We start from the raw sequence: 20705 nt of genomic DNA, 5'->3' as shown, positions 1-20705 counted from the left end.
CTACGTAAGTATAGTTTGTCTTTTAGGTTAGGTCGTGAAAATATATCGGGCCTACAACTTCGACGCCTTATGCTGATTCATTAAAATTTAATACAAACATGGTTTATTTCAGGAAAATCTACGTAACAACCGTTTTAAAATGTCAAGTAACTTACACCACTTACAACCATGTAATTACTAGACATGAGATTAGCATACTCAGAATTGTTGAGCCGTTTTTGAGTATCGTAACTCTGTAAAGCAAAAGAGGACCTAATTTCCCTTAGCTTCAGTTCTTTTACACACTAGTGCTCTTGGTAAAACGTTTAAAAAAAATCATTAGCTAGTTCAGAATGTACAATTTTAAAACGTAAAAAATTGTTCTATTTTACCCTGACATTATCATAAAATAAATGGACAAAACGCTTGCTTTTAAGCATTGAAACACTTTTTAATACTTAATAAGAGCACTATCGATAGCGAGAATGTAAATGATACCAAGGGTCCTCTGCAGATAAGTAACGGGTATCAAAGAGACGTTGCTATTTTTTCAGTTTAATAATACGATTCATTATTCTATCTTGAGTGCACTAGAATGCGAGCCGCATTGCTTTCATTGCTCTAACCGTTTCTAATAAGAGCTACCAGTACAGACAGCTAAAATTCCAGAACCTATATAACTGTTATTTAAATATATTAAAAACAATAAACAGTTTTAAATATTTAGCCTTTTTTGTTACATTTGGTTAACATATCTAAACTGTTCTTCACAGTAACTCAATCAGAGTTGAAATAGCGCACTTAACATAAAGGTAACATTTTATTCCCAGAAAATTAAAGTTCCCTCAAGAATAACGTAGACATCCCCATAGATGTATTTTTTTTATTGCTGTGATATTTTTTTTTGTCTACTGACTCAATACTAAAATCTATAACAGACTAAGTCGCGGGCTAGCCACGGACTATGTGATTAAATAAGATGTAATGAAAATGCTTACAATATATTAATGTACCACAAAATAATCAAATAAGACATAAAATAACAGACACAAGTAAATATAGCAAGAAACAAATATACTAAAATACACCTAAATGTGTTATCCATACATGTAACCTTCAGACAATCATTTACAGTGTATTGTTACTGCTAATAGCAGATCGTATTATCACAGTAATACACTTAGCACTAGTAAATTGATATCACTACAAGATTGAATGGGTTAACCATATAAAAACATAGAATAAAAGAATAAAAGGTTGAAAAGTACCCCTAATGTTCAGACATTATAAGTAGGTATTAGTTTTTATTATTTATTTATTTGTATAAGGCAACAACAATACTATTCAACTTTATTATTAAGTGCTAGGCAATCATAAAAATTTACAATATATAAATTCAGAAAAAATATAAGTAAACCTAAGATGGAATTTCATGATTCGCTATACCAACGACTCACAATGCCCACAGCCCAAAAGTCCACAGTGAGGAAAACTTCCTTGCAACGGGCTTAAACGGCAAGTAATGAGCTTTAATATGTTTTCCTGTCAGTCTTCAGATTACCCAGAAATCTTTACACCGTACGAACCATACGAGTACCATCTGCATCTATACCCAGAAATTTCTTTCTAGTTTTCAGGAGGTATGCCCTATGCCACCCTGATATGAAAACATCAAATTGAAAAGCTGTATTTATTTATATGGTTCTAATATTATAAAGAGGTACAATTTGTTTGTATGTTAAATTTATTGCATGTTTTAATTGATACTTCTGTGATACTACTGAACAAATAAAAAAGAATAATATATTTTTAAAAAGCGCGTGATTCCTTATTGTAAGTACTGCCCGCTAACAAATATAAGGCTCACGGTCATTAACCTGCAAGTTTGCCAAGGTTATTTGTTTTCCCTTCCTCTATAGGCAATTTGGACCATTGAAAGGATCGATGGAAGGATTTCCGAGGCTATTTTGGTTAAAGCTCTAAGAAAGCTAGAAAGATGCGGGTGCGAATACCGCTTTTTCTGCAATGTTTTATCTCTTAAAGTTAATGGGGTAGTAATGTAACACTCAACTTGCGTTTAACTATTTACCAGTGCAATTTTTATTACCTTGTTGGATCTGTGGAGAGCTTTGAGTAATATTATACCTAGTTTGTTGGAGAAAGCAATTCCTATAGTTTAAGTTGTAATAAAATGAATACTCTAGGGAATAAAGCAAGAAGAAGATCTAAATAAAAACTGGCTAAGTGCGAAACAGATATGCGCTTATGGTTCCGTAATGAAAAATTAAATAAAAATAAATTATAAATGCACTGACCTAATACCAAATTCATATACTACGTCAGTGGATATATGCCATTTATAATTTTTACCAAAAGTAAAAATAGTGAATAGAGTTAAATTTTTATAGGTGTACAAGGTCTTCTTAAATATTCTGATTATCGTTGAACATTATAAACCAAATCTGCCTGTAAATAATTCTGCTAGCAAGCTAGAGATACGGAACGGTCTTGCGTAACTCTGAAAAACACAACTCTCTAGCTGAACACAATCTGTTCGTCATGAAATAAATTATTCAAAAAAAGAAAATGAAAGCTCTTTTACATTCACCTATCACTGCCCTTTAAAGCTTCTATATCTCAAAGGACGCAGTAAAACCTTAGGAATTCACTTAGATTTTAAGATTAAAGAGGTATTTCGGAACTTGCTCTTTAAGTAAAAGCAATGAAACAAAATAAAAAATGTGTTCATGTAAATTGTTACTTTAAAAAGCGATATGGGTTAATGATGTATTTTTTTTTATTCTACTAAACGTAAGTTATCTTTTACAGCATCAATTTCTCCGCGGCAAAGTACTAGAACGCTGATTCGCTTGGTGGCACGTCTGCATCAGTGGGAACTAGCCACATCCAAAGACTTTCACTAAACTAGACCAGAGTAAATTCTGAGCTTCTAAATTGCCGAGGAACTAGTCCGGGAAATCTCAATAGTCCAAAGAAGAAAGCGCTGATGACTAAATAATAACATGTTTTTGGAAAGCTTCGGGAACACTTTTCTGTTTAGTTCGGAATAATACAGCGACATGCATGCCATATTCGGAAAACAAATGAACAATTATTTGAAGAATTGCAAAAAAACTTTTAGTATTTAATGAAACAACCACGAAACAACAACTTCGTCTGTCGTAACTCCTCATTAAAACAAAAATCTACATTCCTTTTATATGGCCACTACAGGGCACGTTCTCGTCCCACAATCCGCTGGACTGGACTTCACACGCCACAGGAGGTCTCTCAGGCATGTAGGTTTCCTCACGATGCTTTCCTTTACCGTTAAAGCAAGTTATATTTTAATTGCTTAAAATGCACATTACTTAGAAAAGTTAGAGGTGCATGCTGGAATTCGAACTAGGCTCACCAAAAGTGAAACTGAAGCCCACTGAGCTATCACCGCCACATTCAAACGAGACATATAACGATATATCGAAATTAATTAGACGTTTAAATATCTAACTACTTCGTTTGCTAACGGAGTTTGCATCTGTAAGGAATGAATTTGTTTAATGCTCGACGTTAATGACCTAATTTAAATAGCAAGACCTGCAATAGTCTACGACGTTTAGGACTTCAGATTGTTTTTTTTTACAAATAGCTCTATGTACTAAAAGCGGAAATCACTTTACGTAGGTATATGTAGGTTCGATATCACACAAGCTGGTTTGAGGCGGCTTTGCGTTTGAATTCAATGTGAACAAACATGACTTTATTTGCCTTTTACCTTTTACTAATACCTAACAATTGCCTGAATTTGTTTCTCGTACTTCTCATGTTCCGTAGGTGTCACGTATTTTCAATATGTTACGTATTACATTCATAATAGTGTAACAATACGCTGAGTGGGAACTAGCCAGCTAAAATATATGCATATGATTACACTATTACAACATTAAAAAACATAACGTTGCTATAATACTTGAAAGAGACGAGCAACAAACAAATGTATATTACTAGTTGTTTCTCGCAACTTTGTTCGTTCAATCTCTGCAATCCCGTGAGACGTTACTTACTTGTGTTATATAGTAACTCGAACTATATTTTATTTATATAGTTCGAGTTTATGTTTTTAATAATATACACAAAACCTGATTCTGCGGAATTTGAAGAACGAAATGCAATTTATGGAGACATATTTTATGAATAGAAAGTATGGTCATACTTAGAATGTAATATACTTAATCAAAGCAATTAAATTTTTATGGGTAAAAACTTTACACTTACTTACTTCCGACAAAGAAAATACTCAATCCAAGGTACATCAGGATAACTTTTAAGTATGGTAAGATTTTTATGAGAAATAATCTTAGAGAAATGTCACAGGGACTTTTTTTACTTTGATGAAAAATATAAAAAGTGTATCACTATAATTAAGAAGAAAATTCTCCTTAATCAGTAAAAAGTTAACGAATATTTTTTGCCGGAATAACCTAAACCCACTACTATGCCTTTACACTTAACTGAACAAGTTTATACAGTGTTCTTGCAGAAAGACAAGACTGCAGACATTGGAACTTACCTGAAAAGATGCTCGCTGCTGCTGCTATGACAAAGCTTAGAGCAGCTCCAGGGCCGGCAAGGTTGCGGGCCACCATTCCAGTCACCAAATACATTCCGGTTCCCACACATGATCCAACTCCCAGGGAAATCAGATCGAGGGTTGAGAGGCAACGCTGTGAAATAAAAGTTAAAGTTAAATTGGTATTTTAGGTTACACAAACTCTAGAATACCCTTCCACGTTATCACACTACCATAGATTAAAGCACTTAAGAGTCATAAAAAATCTAATAGTTATTGTTTTAAAGATCATAATCTCTTATCACAAAGAGGGCTCTTTTTATGTAATAAAAATCGGTGGTTAAGAATGTTCGACATTGCAATATAAAAATATTTAACAAAAAAACCGTATTTTTAAATAAATTTTATACCAACTAAAAAGTAATATTTTTGTATTAAATGAAACTGAAATTATTTGTGCTACAACTACCTTCCAGTTGCGAAAATATACGCAACTACTAATTAATAACTTTTAAAACTTTTAGATAATGTGGGTGTAACCTGATGTACTGAATACATCCGCGTAACCTTTGAAAGTGTATGTTTTGTCTCACTTGTCATTTAGTCTACAATAGTAACACACTAGCGGACCAGTGCGAATCCGCGTCCGCGAATGAGTCGAGTTAAAAAAATAGTCGTATGTCCAATATAAATGATTCCGATGATTCCAATATAAATCAATCCTAGCTAGATCGATTTATCGCCCCCGAAACCCCCTGTATACTAAATTTCGAAGAGGCTACAACCACTTAAGATCTTTCAAGGCGCCCACAATGTCTAGAAGGAGTCTTACCTCTTGGTACCGGAGCATTCACGAAAATTGAATAAGCGCTATTCCAAGCAAAATTTTTACAAAAAAATAAAATAAACCATTGTGTTGTGTTCTGACGACCTAAAAAAAATATGTTTAAAAACAGTACAACAGTCTAACCCAACTGACCCTCAGTTGGGTAAAAATCGGAATTTCAAAGCAAAAGTTTAATTTAAATATCACGCAATCGGTGGTTTCAAAACCTTATCGACTTAAGAAAAAGTACCTACTTGGGCGTATTACATTTGTTTTGCTTTACATTTTTGAATTTAGATTTTTTGGATTTCAATATCAATTAAAAACTTTTTTATTTCACTACAATAAGACCTTGACTACAATTTCATGTATGGCAACTGCCAGACAAGAAATTGTAGTCAGGTAGTGTATGTAGTCAGGGATATGAAACCCTTATTGTTTACTATGCGACGGCGTGCCGTAACGCAAAATCTCCCATTTATCAATGTGTGTGATCGAACCAGTTTAAAGCTCCTTTTAAAAACCACAGCGATCACCGCTGCGATAGGGAGGTTGATAACTTAACTAGCTTAACTTTACAACTGTCACAGCTGTTATTGTTATTTCTTACCATAAGAAACTACATTTAAATGAGACCTATTCATGAGCATTCCCTTTAAAAAATAATTATGCAAGCAAGACAAGAAACCTCGGGGAGGTCGGGGTACAAGCACCCTTTTTGTAAGTTGGTTAAAATTCGAGCAAAGACAATTATACGGAAACCATTTACTCGATATGAGTATTTCTATGACAGAAGGTATACGGTTTACCTACTTGTTGCGTGCAGATGACAGGAAAACTCAAGTACGCTCATCCCATCGGAGAAGCTATTACTCGGCCTCGTCGGTATTCATTCGCAAATTTAATCAACACGCTCTATTCTGCTTTTAAATTTTATTTCAGGCCTAGTCTAAAAGATAAAATAAGCCATTGCTTCAATGTAGTTTTTTTAATTGACAAGACATTACCTCTTTGATAAGACGCCCGGAGTTAGGAAATTTGAGTTAGAAATAATTGATAAAACTTGCATTTGAGTACAGTATTATTGATATAAGTTTTTATTTATACTTTTTTTTTTATTTTTTTGGACTTTTATCCTTGAGGATTCACCATGCCAAACTACACAGTGATATCCTTAAGATTAAAACTTAATAATTATTATTCAGATAAAGTTTTTAGCTAACGCAGCTAAAATATTGATTGATTTAAGTCGATTTAAAAACAAGCCTATGTATCTGCAAATTTGATATTTAATTGTTAAATGTTGTGTTAAATAATTTCCAAGAATTCATATTATTACAGTGTATTACACTATTTGTACACGTCACTATTTAATTATTGTGGAACCTCATTCTTTAAATATTCTGTACAGTTAAAATTCGCTTTATGTACATTTAATTTTAGATTACAATGTTCTGGGAAGAAGCTTTGGAATGCCCTGTACGAATAATTTACATTTCCAAATGAATAATATTGCGAGCCTCACAAAATTTAACGCAATATTAAATTAATTTATTATTGCTTAAATACGTATCATACGAACATAATTTATATAAATTATGAAGGTTTAATTTTAATTGCTTCGAAGTTCTACAAATGAACACGTCTATGTTAATACCATTGAACCAATATGTATTTAATTTAACGTAAGCACTTATTAGTTCCATGGTTATAATTATTATAAACTATGCCGACGCTATAATGTTGAAACTGCTTTTCGAATTTATTATTTTCCAATGGTTTCTGTTAAGTAGGGAAAAAGGGGAGCAGTTTGCTTCTATGCGTTTTTCTCATTGGAAATTCATAAATTCTGTAGTAGGTACGACGTACGTGTGTTGTATGTGCCTGTGAGAGTATGTGAATCTATAAATACGTGCAAGTACGAAAAGACATGTGTATCAGGATAAATTTCAACAAAGTAAATAGTTTTTTTCCAGAAAATATTTGGGTTTAAAAACAAATAATATTTACTTAAATATTATTTGTTTTTAAAAACAAATAATATTTACTTAAATATTATTTGCTTTTAAACTGCAGACCTAATTGAGATATATTTATTGCTTTGTAACGAAATGGCTTGTACTTCTACCTAGAAAAAAATATTAGAACTGCATAGTAACGTTTTGACCTAACGATTACATGCTGCGTTTATCTACCCATTACTTTAAATATTCTTATTTATAAAGATACAAAGACTTACAACATTAAATATGCCTTCAGTTTATATTGGCAAAAGATAATTTATAGAGCCATTGGCAATAAACATTAAACATTACATGCATATCTGCGATTTAAATCTTTGATGAAGTGCAGGTTATAAAATTTTATGTGCTCCACCGTACGAGAATCATGCAAAAAAATAACTTTTCGGTCTATATCATGACTACCAACAAAACCTTATACTTACATAGTATCTGCTATAGATATTTGTTTGTATTTAGTAGATAATCGATCTATGCATATAAATTAACTGAGCAATTCTGATCTATAATTATATTTTTAAAGTTTGATTAAGGGATGATAATAATATCGATATAGAATCCAAAAAAGTCTGAATTTATATTATAAGTGCAATTTGCATACTTTAAAATCCCGAAATACAATAACCATCATTTGGTATCGTTAGAAAATTTGTTTGAAAATTTGGTTTAGTTTAGGATAAAATATTTGTAGATCTAGTTAACATCAAACGGATAAGTAACTCAAATGCTATCATTTAGTAAAGCCTACTGTCTACTATTAATAATAAGTTTATAAAAAAAATGAAAATCAATTAATGATAGAATATAATAGTATATAAGGTCAAGAAAACAGTTTCGATCTACAAAGATTTTCCAACTACGCAGGACACACACAACACAACAAGTGCACAAGTGAATATCTTCTTTATTAGTCAGCTATCGAATACAAAATATCTCAATATCAGAATAATTATAAATAATAAAATCTAAACTAATAAATAATAAAAAACCTGGCTGGGTTAAATAATACCAAGAATGTTCTGTTTTTTTAATATTTGCATATTCAATATTCCATTGTTATTTTACGGCTTGTTTGGTCTACCAATAAACCTGATTCAATTTCACGAGTAGTTTGGTCTGCCGTTGCTGGTTTTTTCATTTTTTATTGTATCACAATCGCGATTCACATCGTATTGGTGGCAAGTTTGTTTAGCACTCACAGAATGTAGCTAAAACACGTAGTTTTTCAATTCCCGAAGTTTTATAAAGATTAAAGCCCGTTTTTATAATAAAAAATGTTACACTTATAACATTAGACTTTGTTGCCTCTATAAATTGAGTCTTGCTCCTAAGCTGTAACAGTGCTCCTAAGCTGTAATAGGAAAATAAAGCTTTCCTTATATTTATACGAACACAAGTTTGTTAACATAATCCCATTTGTTTCGCGGTTTTACCTGTGTCAACTAGTAACAGTCGTAGCGTAGTGCTCCAAAGTCAGAAGAAGGCAAATAGACTACCTATATCAAATATTTTATATATTATTATGAGTATTGGTACTAAATGAGTATAAAGCTTTATTTTCTATAATCCCGACGACTTATACTCACTCAGATCGCATTATCCGCATTATACATTTAAGAAGAGTGAATAATAGATGATATGAACACTAAGCCTTATTTGCTATTATCCCTGAAAAACCATACTGATCTCTAACGTCTCATCTATAATTTCTTTATTCTTTCTAAGAAACACCACGTTGATCTTCCAATATATACGCACGTTTCGCTCATCTCACCTCAACATACAAAAGCAGTTTCAGGAGATATCCTTAGGAAGTTTCTATGTTAAGATCTAAAGTCTATATAAAGTATATCTAAAGTATATCCGGTGATCCTAGACCATTCAAAGGGGCAATGCCACCAGCATCTTAGATACTATGACTCGCTGCGGTGGTTTCGAAGACGTTTTTATTTTAGGTTATTATTGCTATAAAGTATTTGAATTATCATTACAAAGTTCTTTAATTTCGTCTGGACTTCTTATCATGGACTTTGCAATAGAAATGAGAAACAGAGTATGAAACTCCATTGAAACTCCATTTTATCATCAACTTCTACGCTCGCTTTCGGATTAATCGATTTTATTATGTAGTTGATGTGATAAATAAATAAAATAAAATTGATCCATTCCACAGTCCTCCATTCTAGTACTTGTAATCCATGACTACGATGCGGCTTATGTTTTCCGATTAGTTACAACGATTTAAGTTAAAATGAAATAGTACGTAGTGTAGTTCAATAACTCGAATACAACACATTAAGCTGAGTCTATAACGTAGGAATTAGGGTGAAGATTAGAGAACAATGGAGCAGAGATTTGCTACTTCACTCGATAGTTTCAAGACTTTATCTCTCAATATGCAATTCTGCCTACGATTTTGATAATATTCAAGCTTATAGCAATTAATTTCTAGTTTCTCGTCGAACTAATATATTTTCAAGAGCTCGGAGTAGCATACACCCTTCTACAGTACGCTAAATATGATATGTTTAAGATGTCATCAGTAATTAACCTATGTAAGGCTTTTTTTTTACATTTTCCATTAAAGACAGTATTTGTTTCAATGCGGCTTGGCTAAAAAGCTTTACTACTGCTCAAAACGATATGATGCTTTATTGGACACAATGACATAAAATGACACACCGAACTTAAGTTGCACAATTGGCGGCCCTAAAGATAATGTTACACTTTCTTATAAATTGTTAATTATGTTATGGTTTGAATGCGATGAGCGTTCGATAAACAGCAACAAGTGTTGGCAAAAGTTAAAGGATGTCAGCTATATCGTCTGACATTTTGTTGCTTTTCCAATAAATAATGATGATGATGATGCATCATTACGTTGACGGTGGAAAGAAATGAAACAGTTGCTCTTTTTAACCTTTAATCATGGAAGTTTGTTTTCTGTAACACGTGCACTGAAATGGGTCCAACAGAAAACTTGAAATGCCAGTGCGTTAACAAGCGTTAACAATCGTTAATGACATTGGACAAAAAACGGGAAGAATTGACCTACTCCGTAACTGAACGTTTGGTCGTTAAACTTGAAGCTACTGAGACACGTTTGCGGGGGATGGTAAAAAATAGGTTATCTTAAGAAACCAGCAATAAACAAAGGCATGTGAGACCTCATTTACATTTTAATACGTTAAATTGTAAAGGTCAACGTTACACACTATTTTTATTCAATCAGATATATAGATGAAAGTTCAGAATTTTTCTCCCAATGCTCTCAGCGTATCTATGTGATCAAATTATCTAAATCTAAAAATAAATCCGTAGAATCTGAAATACCGAAATAGCTCAACGAGTTGCGAAGCTAAAACGGCAAAGGGTGGCGTTCACTTAAGAGGGGCAAAAGATGTTTGAGTTTGGAAGCCGGATAAATTCATTGCAAGGGTGTTTCAAATATGAACAAGAGTTTCTTCGTATGCTCTTTAAGTTTTATATTTAGAATGAGAAAAAAAATTTATGTTATATGAACAGTCGGGTCGATTAACCATTTTAATAAAACGTGGTTATATATCGCCATTTAGTAGTTCTTGTTTTAGTACACCTAATAAATGAAATACCCATATTTTACTACATTATTATTTAACTACAGGACGCAGCATAAATATAAATTAGCTATCTAACGTATATATTTTTCATCACACTTGTTTGTAACTAGGTCCTTATTACAGATATTAGACATCCGTGTTTTAATTAAAATTACCGTACTTGTGTTTTATTTATGATGTCCCGATCTAGTTAGGTTTTTACCTCACTACAAGTTATATGTAAGAAGATAGACCATTTTTAATTCAACCGGGTAATACATATTCTTTTTTACAACTAACAAAAAGGTTTTATGCAGCAAAAAATAGTGCGCATATCCCTGAATGAAATATATAATTTGAACCTACTCAATGATGATGAATGTAATTAATATATCTGTTACTATTTTGCTTCGTGGTTCATTATTAATGATTTAAAATGTCCAGTTTAACTTTGAAACAGAGCAATAGTCCCTCCGCCGGGAAAAATAATCAAGGCACGAATCGCGAGTGACTAGCCTGTTGCCACCAAAATCTAGAGAGCGGCCTACGTAACTTTCATACAGTGTAACACCAAACATAGAGTTTTCTGAGAACATATTTTTTAGCCTATTATTTCCTCTTAAGTATGAGGAAAATTGAAATCGCACAAAACGCATCGCTTATTAAACCCTCGCCTTTCTTATCTGCTTTCTTGGCTCGCTTACATCTCGCGCGCCTAATACAACCTCGACTGTAAAATCAAATCTACCAAACTCGTTGTATAATATACTACTTCGTTCTAAATATAAATATAGGCAATCTGACTGGTGGTAAGTGATGATGCAGTCTAACATGGTAGCGGGCTTTAAGGGTTAAGACAGTTATAATAAATCTATACATATAACACTGAATAAAACTAGCATAATATACTTTCGCTTGCCCGCAACTTCGTCTGATTTTATTTTCTGATATGCTGTGAGATTGTTTCATTCCAGGATGCCTATCCTATGACCATCTGCATAAATGTAAGCTACAGGCAAAGTTCAAAGCAAATTAAAGTCTCTCGCCTCTGAAAACTCCAGTATTTACAAAATAAAACACTGCAAAACTTATTTTTAATAGAACTTCATAAGGTAAAAAAATATTCAAAGAATAAACAAAATGAACAATATATTTTTATGGCAATTTCACGAACCGATTAAATAAAAACAATATAAATCAATTAAATTGAAAGAGGACATAACCGATAGGTTCCAAATAAATAAATACTTCTCTACTAACTTTTATGCCATATCGTGGATGACCGATCGATATCAAAAACTGTGAAACACATAATTAAATAATTATCTGTTTCTAACCTCAAGCAGAAATATTAATTATTGTGGATAAAACTTCAAAAATTATCTTTGAATTAATGAATTGAAATTGTAAAAAAAAACATGCCCTAATTCACACGTTTGGAGATAGTATTAGTTTTTTATTCTAAAACCAAAGACCAAATAATAAATTTCACATAAATATTTGACTTTTCCGGGGATCGATCACCAGGCCTCACACTTATAAGAACAACGATAATCAGTGTACCAGGAAAGTCAAAAAAACTAATTATCGATATATTTTTTATATATCACATGATGGATAAAAACGAAACTTTGTATCCTTACAACCGTTTTGTTGTTCTGAACTTGGGCCGAATTCTCCATGGCATTGAAATTTTAATTGCATACGACCGCAAATGACTGAACCGAGGTCGTTAAATAGATAGAAAAAATAATTGCACACGAAATGCATTTCCTGACGCAATTTCAAACGCATTCATATCATATTTACGTCAAAAATTGTGGATAAGAGAGCGTTACGATTAGAATATACTCGTACGGGTGGCGTGCACTTCATACATGCACAAAAGAACTGCCTACCGTAAAATTTATTTATAACTCGTATAGGAGGATTTTTGCCGTTTTATGCAATTTTTCTGCTGTATGCATACCCTGGTAAGAAACTCAGTGCACGCCACTGCTTGTAACTACCAAAGGTATGATGCAGTCTAAGATGATACCGGGCTAAATTGTTAAGAGTTTAACCAGGTATATTAAAACCTAATCGGTTACCATCTATTCAGTCATCTCCATCTGAGATTGCAATCTAAACCTAACTAGTAGTAAAAAAAAGTTTTTTTTTTTCTAATCTGAACCTGATAGTGATACAGCGATCGTTTTTTTTATTGAAAAAGATTTTTCGCATACTAACTAAACATGGGTGGGTCCCTGGACAGTTTTTAATTCACAATAATTGGAACCGGTAACATTATGAAAATTAAGCTTCTATCCAATATGGACCCAATAGTCGAATAGTGTATATATTAATTAATAGTGTAGGTATTTTTCTAGATTTATACTTATAAAAACATATGTCTATGAGTGGGTCTTTGGATTGTTCAGTTTTAGTTAGAAATGCAATTGGATCCAATAGGTTGGGTTCTAGGTTTACTTTAATTTATAACGTTTGGGAATACAATTGACTGTCGCAGACGAAGTTGCACGGGTCATGTAGTATCTAAATAAAAAATAATTAACACATGAATTTGCAGATAAGGACAGGTGTAAAAAATACTCACGGAGAGTCGGGTCCGGGTTGAAATAGTTACATCAGGTTCTTCGGAAGCGTTGGTTTCACGGGTTCTGATCAGCTTCGCGAAGATTTTATGACTGTCCTTTCGGACAGCCTCCCAGTCGATGGAGCGAAACCGCTCCATCCTGTAAACAATTCAAACATTACTGAAAGAAATAAACTTAGTATTTATAACTATACTACTACTATATGTACTATTTATAATAAAACAAGGTAAGCGTGGATCCGTAGTGATCTGTATTTTCAATAAATAGTATATGTAACATGGAATTGGAATGGCAAAGAATTCCATGTCCTCCAAGACAAGAAAATAACATCTAGAACGAAGAACTAACTCGTACGCACAATTATCTTCTCCATTATCCACTGGGGGGCTGAAACATGGACCCTAAGATCGTTTCGGACCAATGCATCTATACTTGCAGAACTAAAAATCAAAATAAGGCTCTCTACCATCTGCATCAAGCGAATTTTATAGTACTTCGAACACATTACCAGGAAAGACGGAGATTATCCCGAAAAACTTGTAGTAACTGGCAAAGAATAAAAACAATGTGATTTTTAATCGTTATTTGTGGAATTAAAAATTAATCCCTACAAAGTAACTCATCTACTTTATTATCAAGACAATCTTAAGTAAATAATCTTGCTATACAAACATTAAACAGCATGCTATTTAGTCGCATTGTTTAGAAGTTAATAAAAAATAATTAATGATGTACAGAATTGAAATAAAATGTTTAAATATAAAACAGTTCATTGGTGGGATAACTTTTATATTAAGTGTAGAAAGTTCTTGTATTGTACGAGTATATTTTCGCACTGATAGTTTATAAGATAAGCACGTTCAAACATACAAGTCCTTCAGCTTTATAATGTTAGTCTATAAGAGGATCATAGAGATTTATCTCAATGATTATCAACTCGAAGTCTATGCATAAGAGGATTTGCTACGTAGGAGCTACGAGACTTGCAATAGATACGGATTAAATTTGTGGCGCCGCGTTGTACTTGCTTGAAGATGTGTTTGGAATATTATTACTGGCTGCGCATTTCCCTTTTTGACCGACATCTCTAGAATGTGGAAGTTCTTCATTTATAGCGTTTTTTGTATATTATGTAGCCCGATTTTCACTGTTATCTCGATTAATATACTGAGGTCACTTTGGAAGTAGTTTTTAGTACCTACTTTTAGTCGTAGGTTTAAAGGATGAAGACACTTTTACATTTCGTTTAAATGTAATGACAGATCTAACAATCATCCCTAACTATCACTCTTTTATAGTAATCAACCATTTCACCAGTTCTTAACATAGGTTTAAATAACTGTATACAAATAAGCTATTTAACTTTATAAAAAATATCGTAAGATCTTATCTAATCCATCTACCATACTAAAATAATAATATCTTAAGGGTAACATTAGAACTGGTGTTATTATGGGCGTACCCAGCCTCCGGCCTAAGTGAGATTTTTTAGGTCCGATCGTCCACAAATCGCTGTGTTTGACAAAATCCAACACACTTAGTAGGTAGTCTACACCTATAATAAAACGGGTCGGATTCTGTACATTGATGAATTTTTGATTTTTTTTTTTATTTTATGGGTTAAGGTGTGCTATAATTAATCCATTAAGCTGGCCCTCTGGCCATGAAGCCGAAGCTGTAATTTTTTTTCATTTTTGTCTGTCTGTCTGTGAGTATCTTTGCTGCCATAATTTTTTTAAGAGAGTTTATATATTTTTTGCGAGATTTCCAGGGAGGGGGCAGCTGGCCTCCTATGCCTCCCCCTGGGTACGCCCATGGGTGTTAAGATGAATGGGAAAAAAGGGAATTTTTACAAGCTCTAACCCCGCTTGCTGTAAGCAACCTTCTCTTTATGACGCTTTAGTGTAATATTGTACGTTTTTATGAATTTATTATGTACGTAGATTTTTGTAATATCATTTACCTAATTATACAGGTATATCAATTTACTTTTTGTTTTAAAGAACAAAGGAAAATAATTGGTTTAAGTAATGAATCTCGGAAGTTGGTAAATAAGCCCGCCCTTGCGTTTAAAATTATTTATCCTGGTTTATCAGACAAAATAATTTAAATAATATATTAAAACAAAAAGTTGTTTGTTTGTGAGAATGTGTGGGTGTGTGGGTGTGTGGGTGTGTGCGTATGTGTGTGTGTGTGAATTTATATGTGTGTGTATGAGTGAGTGCGGGTGTGTCTGCACTGTGGGAGTAGTTTACTTCGAGTAAAGCCTCAATCTCTACATAGTTAAATTTTATGACCCACTAAGTCACACATATTGTAAGTGTGTGTTAGTGTAAATTAAATGAATATATTTTTAACAGACTATTTATCTTCTTGTATGTAAACTGATTGTTTACTGCTTCGTAGCAAATTTGGTTTTTACAATATTTGTTTAAATATTTATAGTTACTGCTTTATACCTCTTTAGTATTAGTTTTAATATATTTAGCTTTTTCAAACTCAGGTAGTTGTTTATGGAGTACAGTTCTTGTGTGGGAAATTGATAAGGTTTGCAGTACATAACTTTTAGTAACGCGTTGGCTACGTTCTAATTGTAGAATGTAATATAGTCTTGTTGAACATAAAATCATTTCTAACTAGAAGTATTTATGTGGACAAGATGTTACCAGACTAAACGGTTAAGAAAAATTACTAAAAAATAGATTTTTTTCCTAATGATATTCGGTAGTTTATTATAAATTATGATAGATCTGAAATATGGACTACTTCGACCAACTATTTAAAGTTTATACCAAGAAAGTGCAGGCTTGGTTTTATGTCGGGCGCTTGTCATGTTTTTATACAGGTGCTTATTTTTAAATTAAAATTACTCAACGCTTGTATAAAAAGTTCTTGGAAAGCGGAGATATATGTGGATCTCATTATGAAGCAATGTGGTTTAACTAAACGCGCGATTTAAATTAATCCTTTATACTGTAATTACCACTACGCTCTCCTAAATTAAGATTTGATTAACTTTGATCATTTTATCACGGAGGCATAACAGACAACCCAATAACAGAGCAAATGTGTTTTGCATTATAGAGCCAAACATTTTATATTTTTGTAACAAACGCTAACAAAACATTGTTTGTGTAAGCATTTGGAAGTCAGGTTCATATGAGAAGCAGAAACAACTGAATGTACCATCGCTTTGAGTGTACAAACAAAATATATACACATTTGACTTAGAAGTGGCTTTTTAAAACTCTTTTAATTATTATAAATAACTAGCTGACCCGTGCAACTTCATCTGCACCAAATCGGTTATTACCGAAAAACACGAATAAAATTACATTTACTAAAAATGAATTCTAACTAGATCGATTTATGGCCCCCGAAACCCCCTGTATACTAAATTTCATGAAAATCGTTGGAGCCGATTCCGATATTCCAATTATATATATACAAGAATTGCTCGTTTAAATATATTTATTTATTCATAAGACACGCCAGCTAAAAATTGTAACTACATTCATAAAAAAAAATTATGTGTTAGAATTACAAATTATGTCTAGTGCCATTTCAATAATCAATTATAGGTGTATAGCATTTTCTTTGTTATCTCCGGTGGCCACAATGAAAAAAAAAAATTCAAACTTAAATAAGTATTTAACTAAAGATTATTAAAAATTAAGCTACTATAACAGAATTAAGCTGATAAGACTAAAAAACCATAATGTTTCAAAGTTGTGTTAATTCTAATAATTCGCACTTGGCCTGAGTGGCGGACTATGGCCTTAACCCTCCTCATACAGAGGGGACACCCGTGCCCTGTAGTGGCCGATGATGACGATGTTTTAAAAAAAACATTAGTTCATTGTATCCGAGATTCGCCATAATAACTTTAATAGCGCGGGGAAAATACTAAAATCATGTTGATGTGATGTACGCACCTCGGTACGCCATCCGTTTTACATTGAGTCCATTAATTACTGAGTATCTCTAAAGGTCCAAGTTGTAAATACAGGACCTAGATCTCATACATTATTTTATCTATCTTTGCCACTTATCTTATACTATTTTATATAATATATAAAGCTCAAGTGTTTGTTTGCCTGTTTACTTGCATTGCACTTGAATGCGATGATCTCAGAAACTACTGGTACGATTTGAAAAATTATTTTAATGTTGGATAGCCAATTTATCAGAAAAAACTATGGGCTATTGGTATGGGTAACATCACGCTAAGACATAGCACCAATAAAGAATTTTTATAATCGGGGTATTTTCTTCTTTTTGAGAGCTTCCGCTGGGTGCGCTTCGTAAACGGTTAAAGTTGCGATAAAATCATGTAATTTGTAATTTAGTAAAGTTGTTCCTTTAATTGGGTTCACTGAAATAAAACAAAACCTTAAGGTCTAGCGACAAGAACCAGCAATGAACTCTCCCAACATTGCGAATTTATGCACTACTCCTTTTAATCAGCGAGCACTATGTCAATAAAATTAATAGTTGGAAAAAACTAAAAACACGCTTGGTATAAAAAGACAAACTAGCTTTTCATCTAGTTTATTTATAGATGCGTCATTTTTAGTTTTTCCTAAATAATAATTATTTTTTACAGCAAAGTTAATCTAAATTCACCACCAAATCTGGTAATATTAGATAAATCGGCTAAAGACAATTTTTGTTGGCAATTAAAATTAGCATCTTTCCTGCCTTATCAACTATAGATGATAATTGTATAAATTAACATATTGATGATACAAATTTGATTTTAATTGAAAAATCTTATTAAACTAGTGTCAAGTTGTCATCGTCCCTCGATATTTTTACAAAGTTTGAACGAAATCAGACCGTTTGAAGGAGGGCAAAATCAAGTGCAAATGAGTCGTTTACAAACACACAAGAATACAAAAGAAACATACAGGTTAATCTAATATAAAGCAAGAAAAATGGTGGTCAGGCATTATTTAAACTTCGGTAGGTACTACATTCCAATCACTTTTTAAGGACAGACTTTTTACAGATGAGTCGACCCAAAATGCATTTAGTTTCATTTCGTAGTTTGCAATAGTCAAACGTGCAGAAAAAGTTTTCCACCAACTAGAATGATCTGAACCAGATTCGTATCGGGCATGTTTACAAAGTTGGTTGTAACATTTAATCAGTGCAGCAACTGCAAACAATAGTTTACTCATGACCAAAGAATAGATTAGTGTCTGCATAACTTATTGTTCGGGCGATTGTTTCGCTGTTTCATGGAATTTCTACTATTGCGGCGTATTCCAGGAAATTGCGAATTCGATCGAAGTTATACCACACAATTAGCTTTATAAGTTTAACGATACTATATCCGACGGACAAATAGGTAGGATAGATATGAATAATATGATCTAAGGAAATCTAACTTTTGATAAACTAAACTGTTTTTAGTTATGTTTATCTGCTGAAGTTAATAAAAAAACTGGCGTAGGTTTATTACTTCAAAAGAAATATTGGAATAAATTGATAAAAATTATGATAATGATAATGTTATTATGGTAATCCTTAATTATTTTAAGTTAGCTAAATAGTGTATTGGCTTTTGTTAAAAAATAAAGTAGTAGGTGCTTGTTACACAGTTTTTTTTAATTATTTTCCAGGAAGATGAAGAAAAGTTGGTAAAAAAGAATTTTATATTTTAAATTATATAATTTGAAAAATGTTTCTTATCCAACTATAATAGTCAAAAATAATAAACTTGTTTTTTTTGCCGTTAGTTTACTTAATGGCAACGTTTTACACGTGGCACCGCGGGGAAATTTAAAGTAAGATATTTTGCAATAAGATAACTAGTATACGAGATAGATAGAAACGAGAAATAAAAATGTTCAGCGATTGTTTTACAAAAAAAATTGTAATCAACCTAATGTGCAAAAGTAAATATAACTGTCAGCATTAGGAATTCCAAAGACATTCTCTCATAACTGACAAAGAAGTTGGAAAACATTTTGAACAAGAACCCCGGCAGCAGTTTAAAACTTTATGTCAATGTAATAGTTTAACTTAAGCGTGAACTCTCGCCTGAGGCAGTATGCGCAAATATAGCACTTAGTTTAATTTCTACTACCGCTGACCTCAGTAGACGTGAGAAGTTAATTTTCAATCTGGAAAACATCATAAGTGATGTATACCTGCTACGAGTAACACCTTAATTACAACGGTAATTTGTTAGTGCAACTCTTATGTAAAAAATATCATCATTGTTTTTTCCTACTCTGAATGGTAACCATGCATCTTTTTATTAAACGACTGTAAAAAGCTGCATGCATGCAAAGCTTTATTAATTTTTACGTAAATTTCACCACCTTTCAGTTTTCATCTAGGTGCCTAAATGTTATGAATTCTCATAAGTAACCCTATACCAAACTTTCATCCGCTTTTCCAGGACTCACCGCACCGCATCACCCACTCGTACTATTCGGTTTGGTTCGGTTAGGTACGATCGGTCCTTCTTTCTGACTTCTCCGATGGGCAAATTTCTAAACAGGACCATAATTTAAAAAGAAAATTTGATTAAACTAAATTCACTTGTATTGTCTTATGTAAAGCGACCGAGAACTACTGAAGTACATCGTATTTCCAGATTGGCTTTTTATTCTTATTTAATGGTAATCACACCCCTATAGGAGCAAGATAATAGACTAATTACAATGCTAATCTAACCATCTCGTCCTAAGCCTAGCATTTTGAAACTAATTTATACAGCAGTCTAGCTTCAGGCAAAAGGGTTCATATGAAGTATGTAAAATGTGTTTATATAGCCAATTTAGGAAAAAAACACTGCAGTTACTAAACACTGCAGTAAACCTTTGCATCATATGAAATGCCCACTAAAATTTATGGAGGTGTTTTTCTTCCACCAGATGGCTAAAATGCGTGAAATGCGATAATTTTGTCGATCCATTTTTAAACATCATAGGAGATACGGTAAAAGAGCTAAGACCGCAGCATGGTGAGCTTTAGCTACTATTACGCAGTAAATAAATACTATTATAAAGTAAGTGATAATAACTGGTACCGACGGATTAACGTGCTCCCCGAGGAGAACTCTGGGCTGGTACAAAAAAAAAACAACATGGTAACCATTAGACCAACCGCTAACTAACT

General features: G+C 32.6%; 1 protein-coding gene across 1 annotated transcript in view; it reads right to left on the bottom strand.

Moving 5' to 3' along the window:
- Nucleotides 1-20705, bottom strand: part of LOC120636254 (probable cationic amino acid transporter) — a 132902-nt gene that overhangs the window by 54354 nt on the left and 57843 nt on the right. Inside the window, exons 2-3 of the mRNA XM_039907641.1 lie at nt 13571-13709; nt 4550-4703 (exon numbers count right to left, since the gene is read on the bottom strand). Coding sequence (XP_039763575.1) covers nt 4550-4703; nt 13571-13708 — 292 coding nt within the window. The 5' untranslated portion in view covers nt 13709. The remainder of the gene's footprint in view (nt 1-4549; nt 4704-13570; nt 13710-20705) is intronic.

The sequence above is a fragment of the Pararge aegeria genome, chromosome Z (assembly GCF_905163445.1).
Source record: "Pararge aegeria chromosome Z, ilParAegt1.1, whole genome shotgun sequence".
Lineage (NCBI taxonomy): Eukaryota > Metazoa > Arthropoda > Insecta > Lepidoptera > Nymphalidae > Pararge > Pararge aegeria.
The sequence above is the reverse complement of the archived record's forward strand: the minus strand, read 5'-3'. Positions and strand labels throughout refer to the sequence as shown.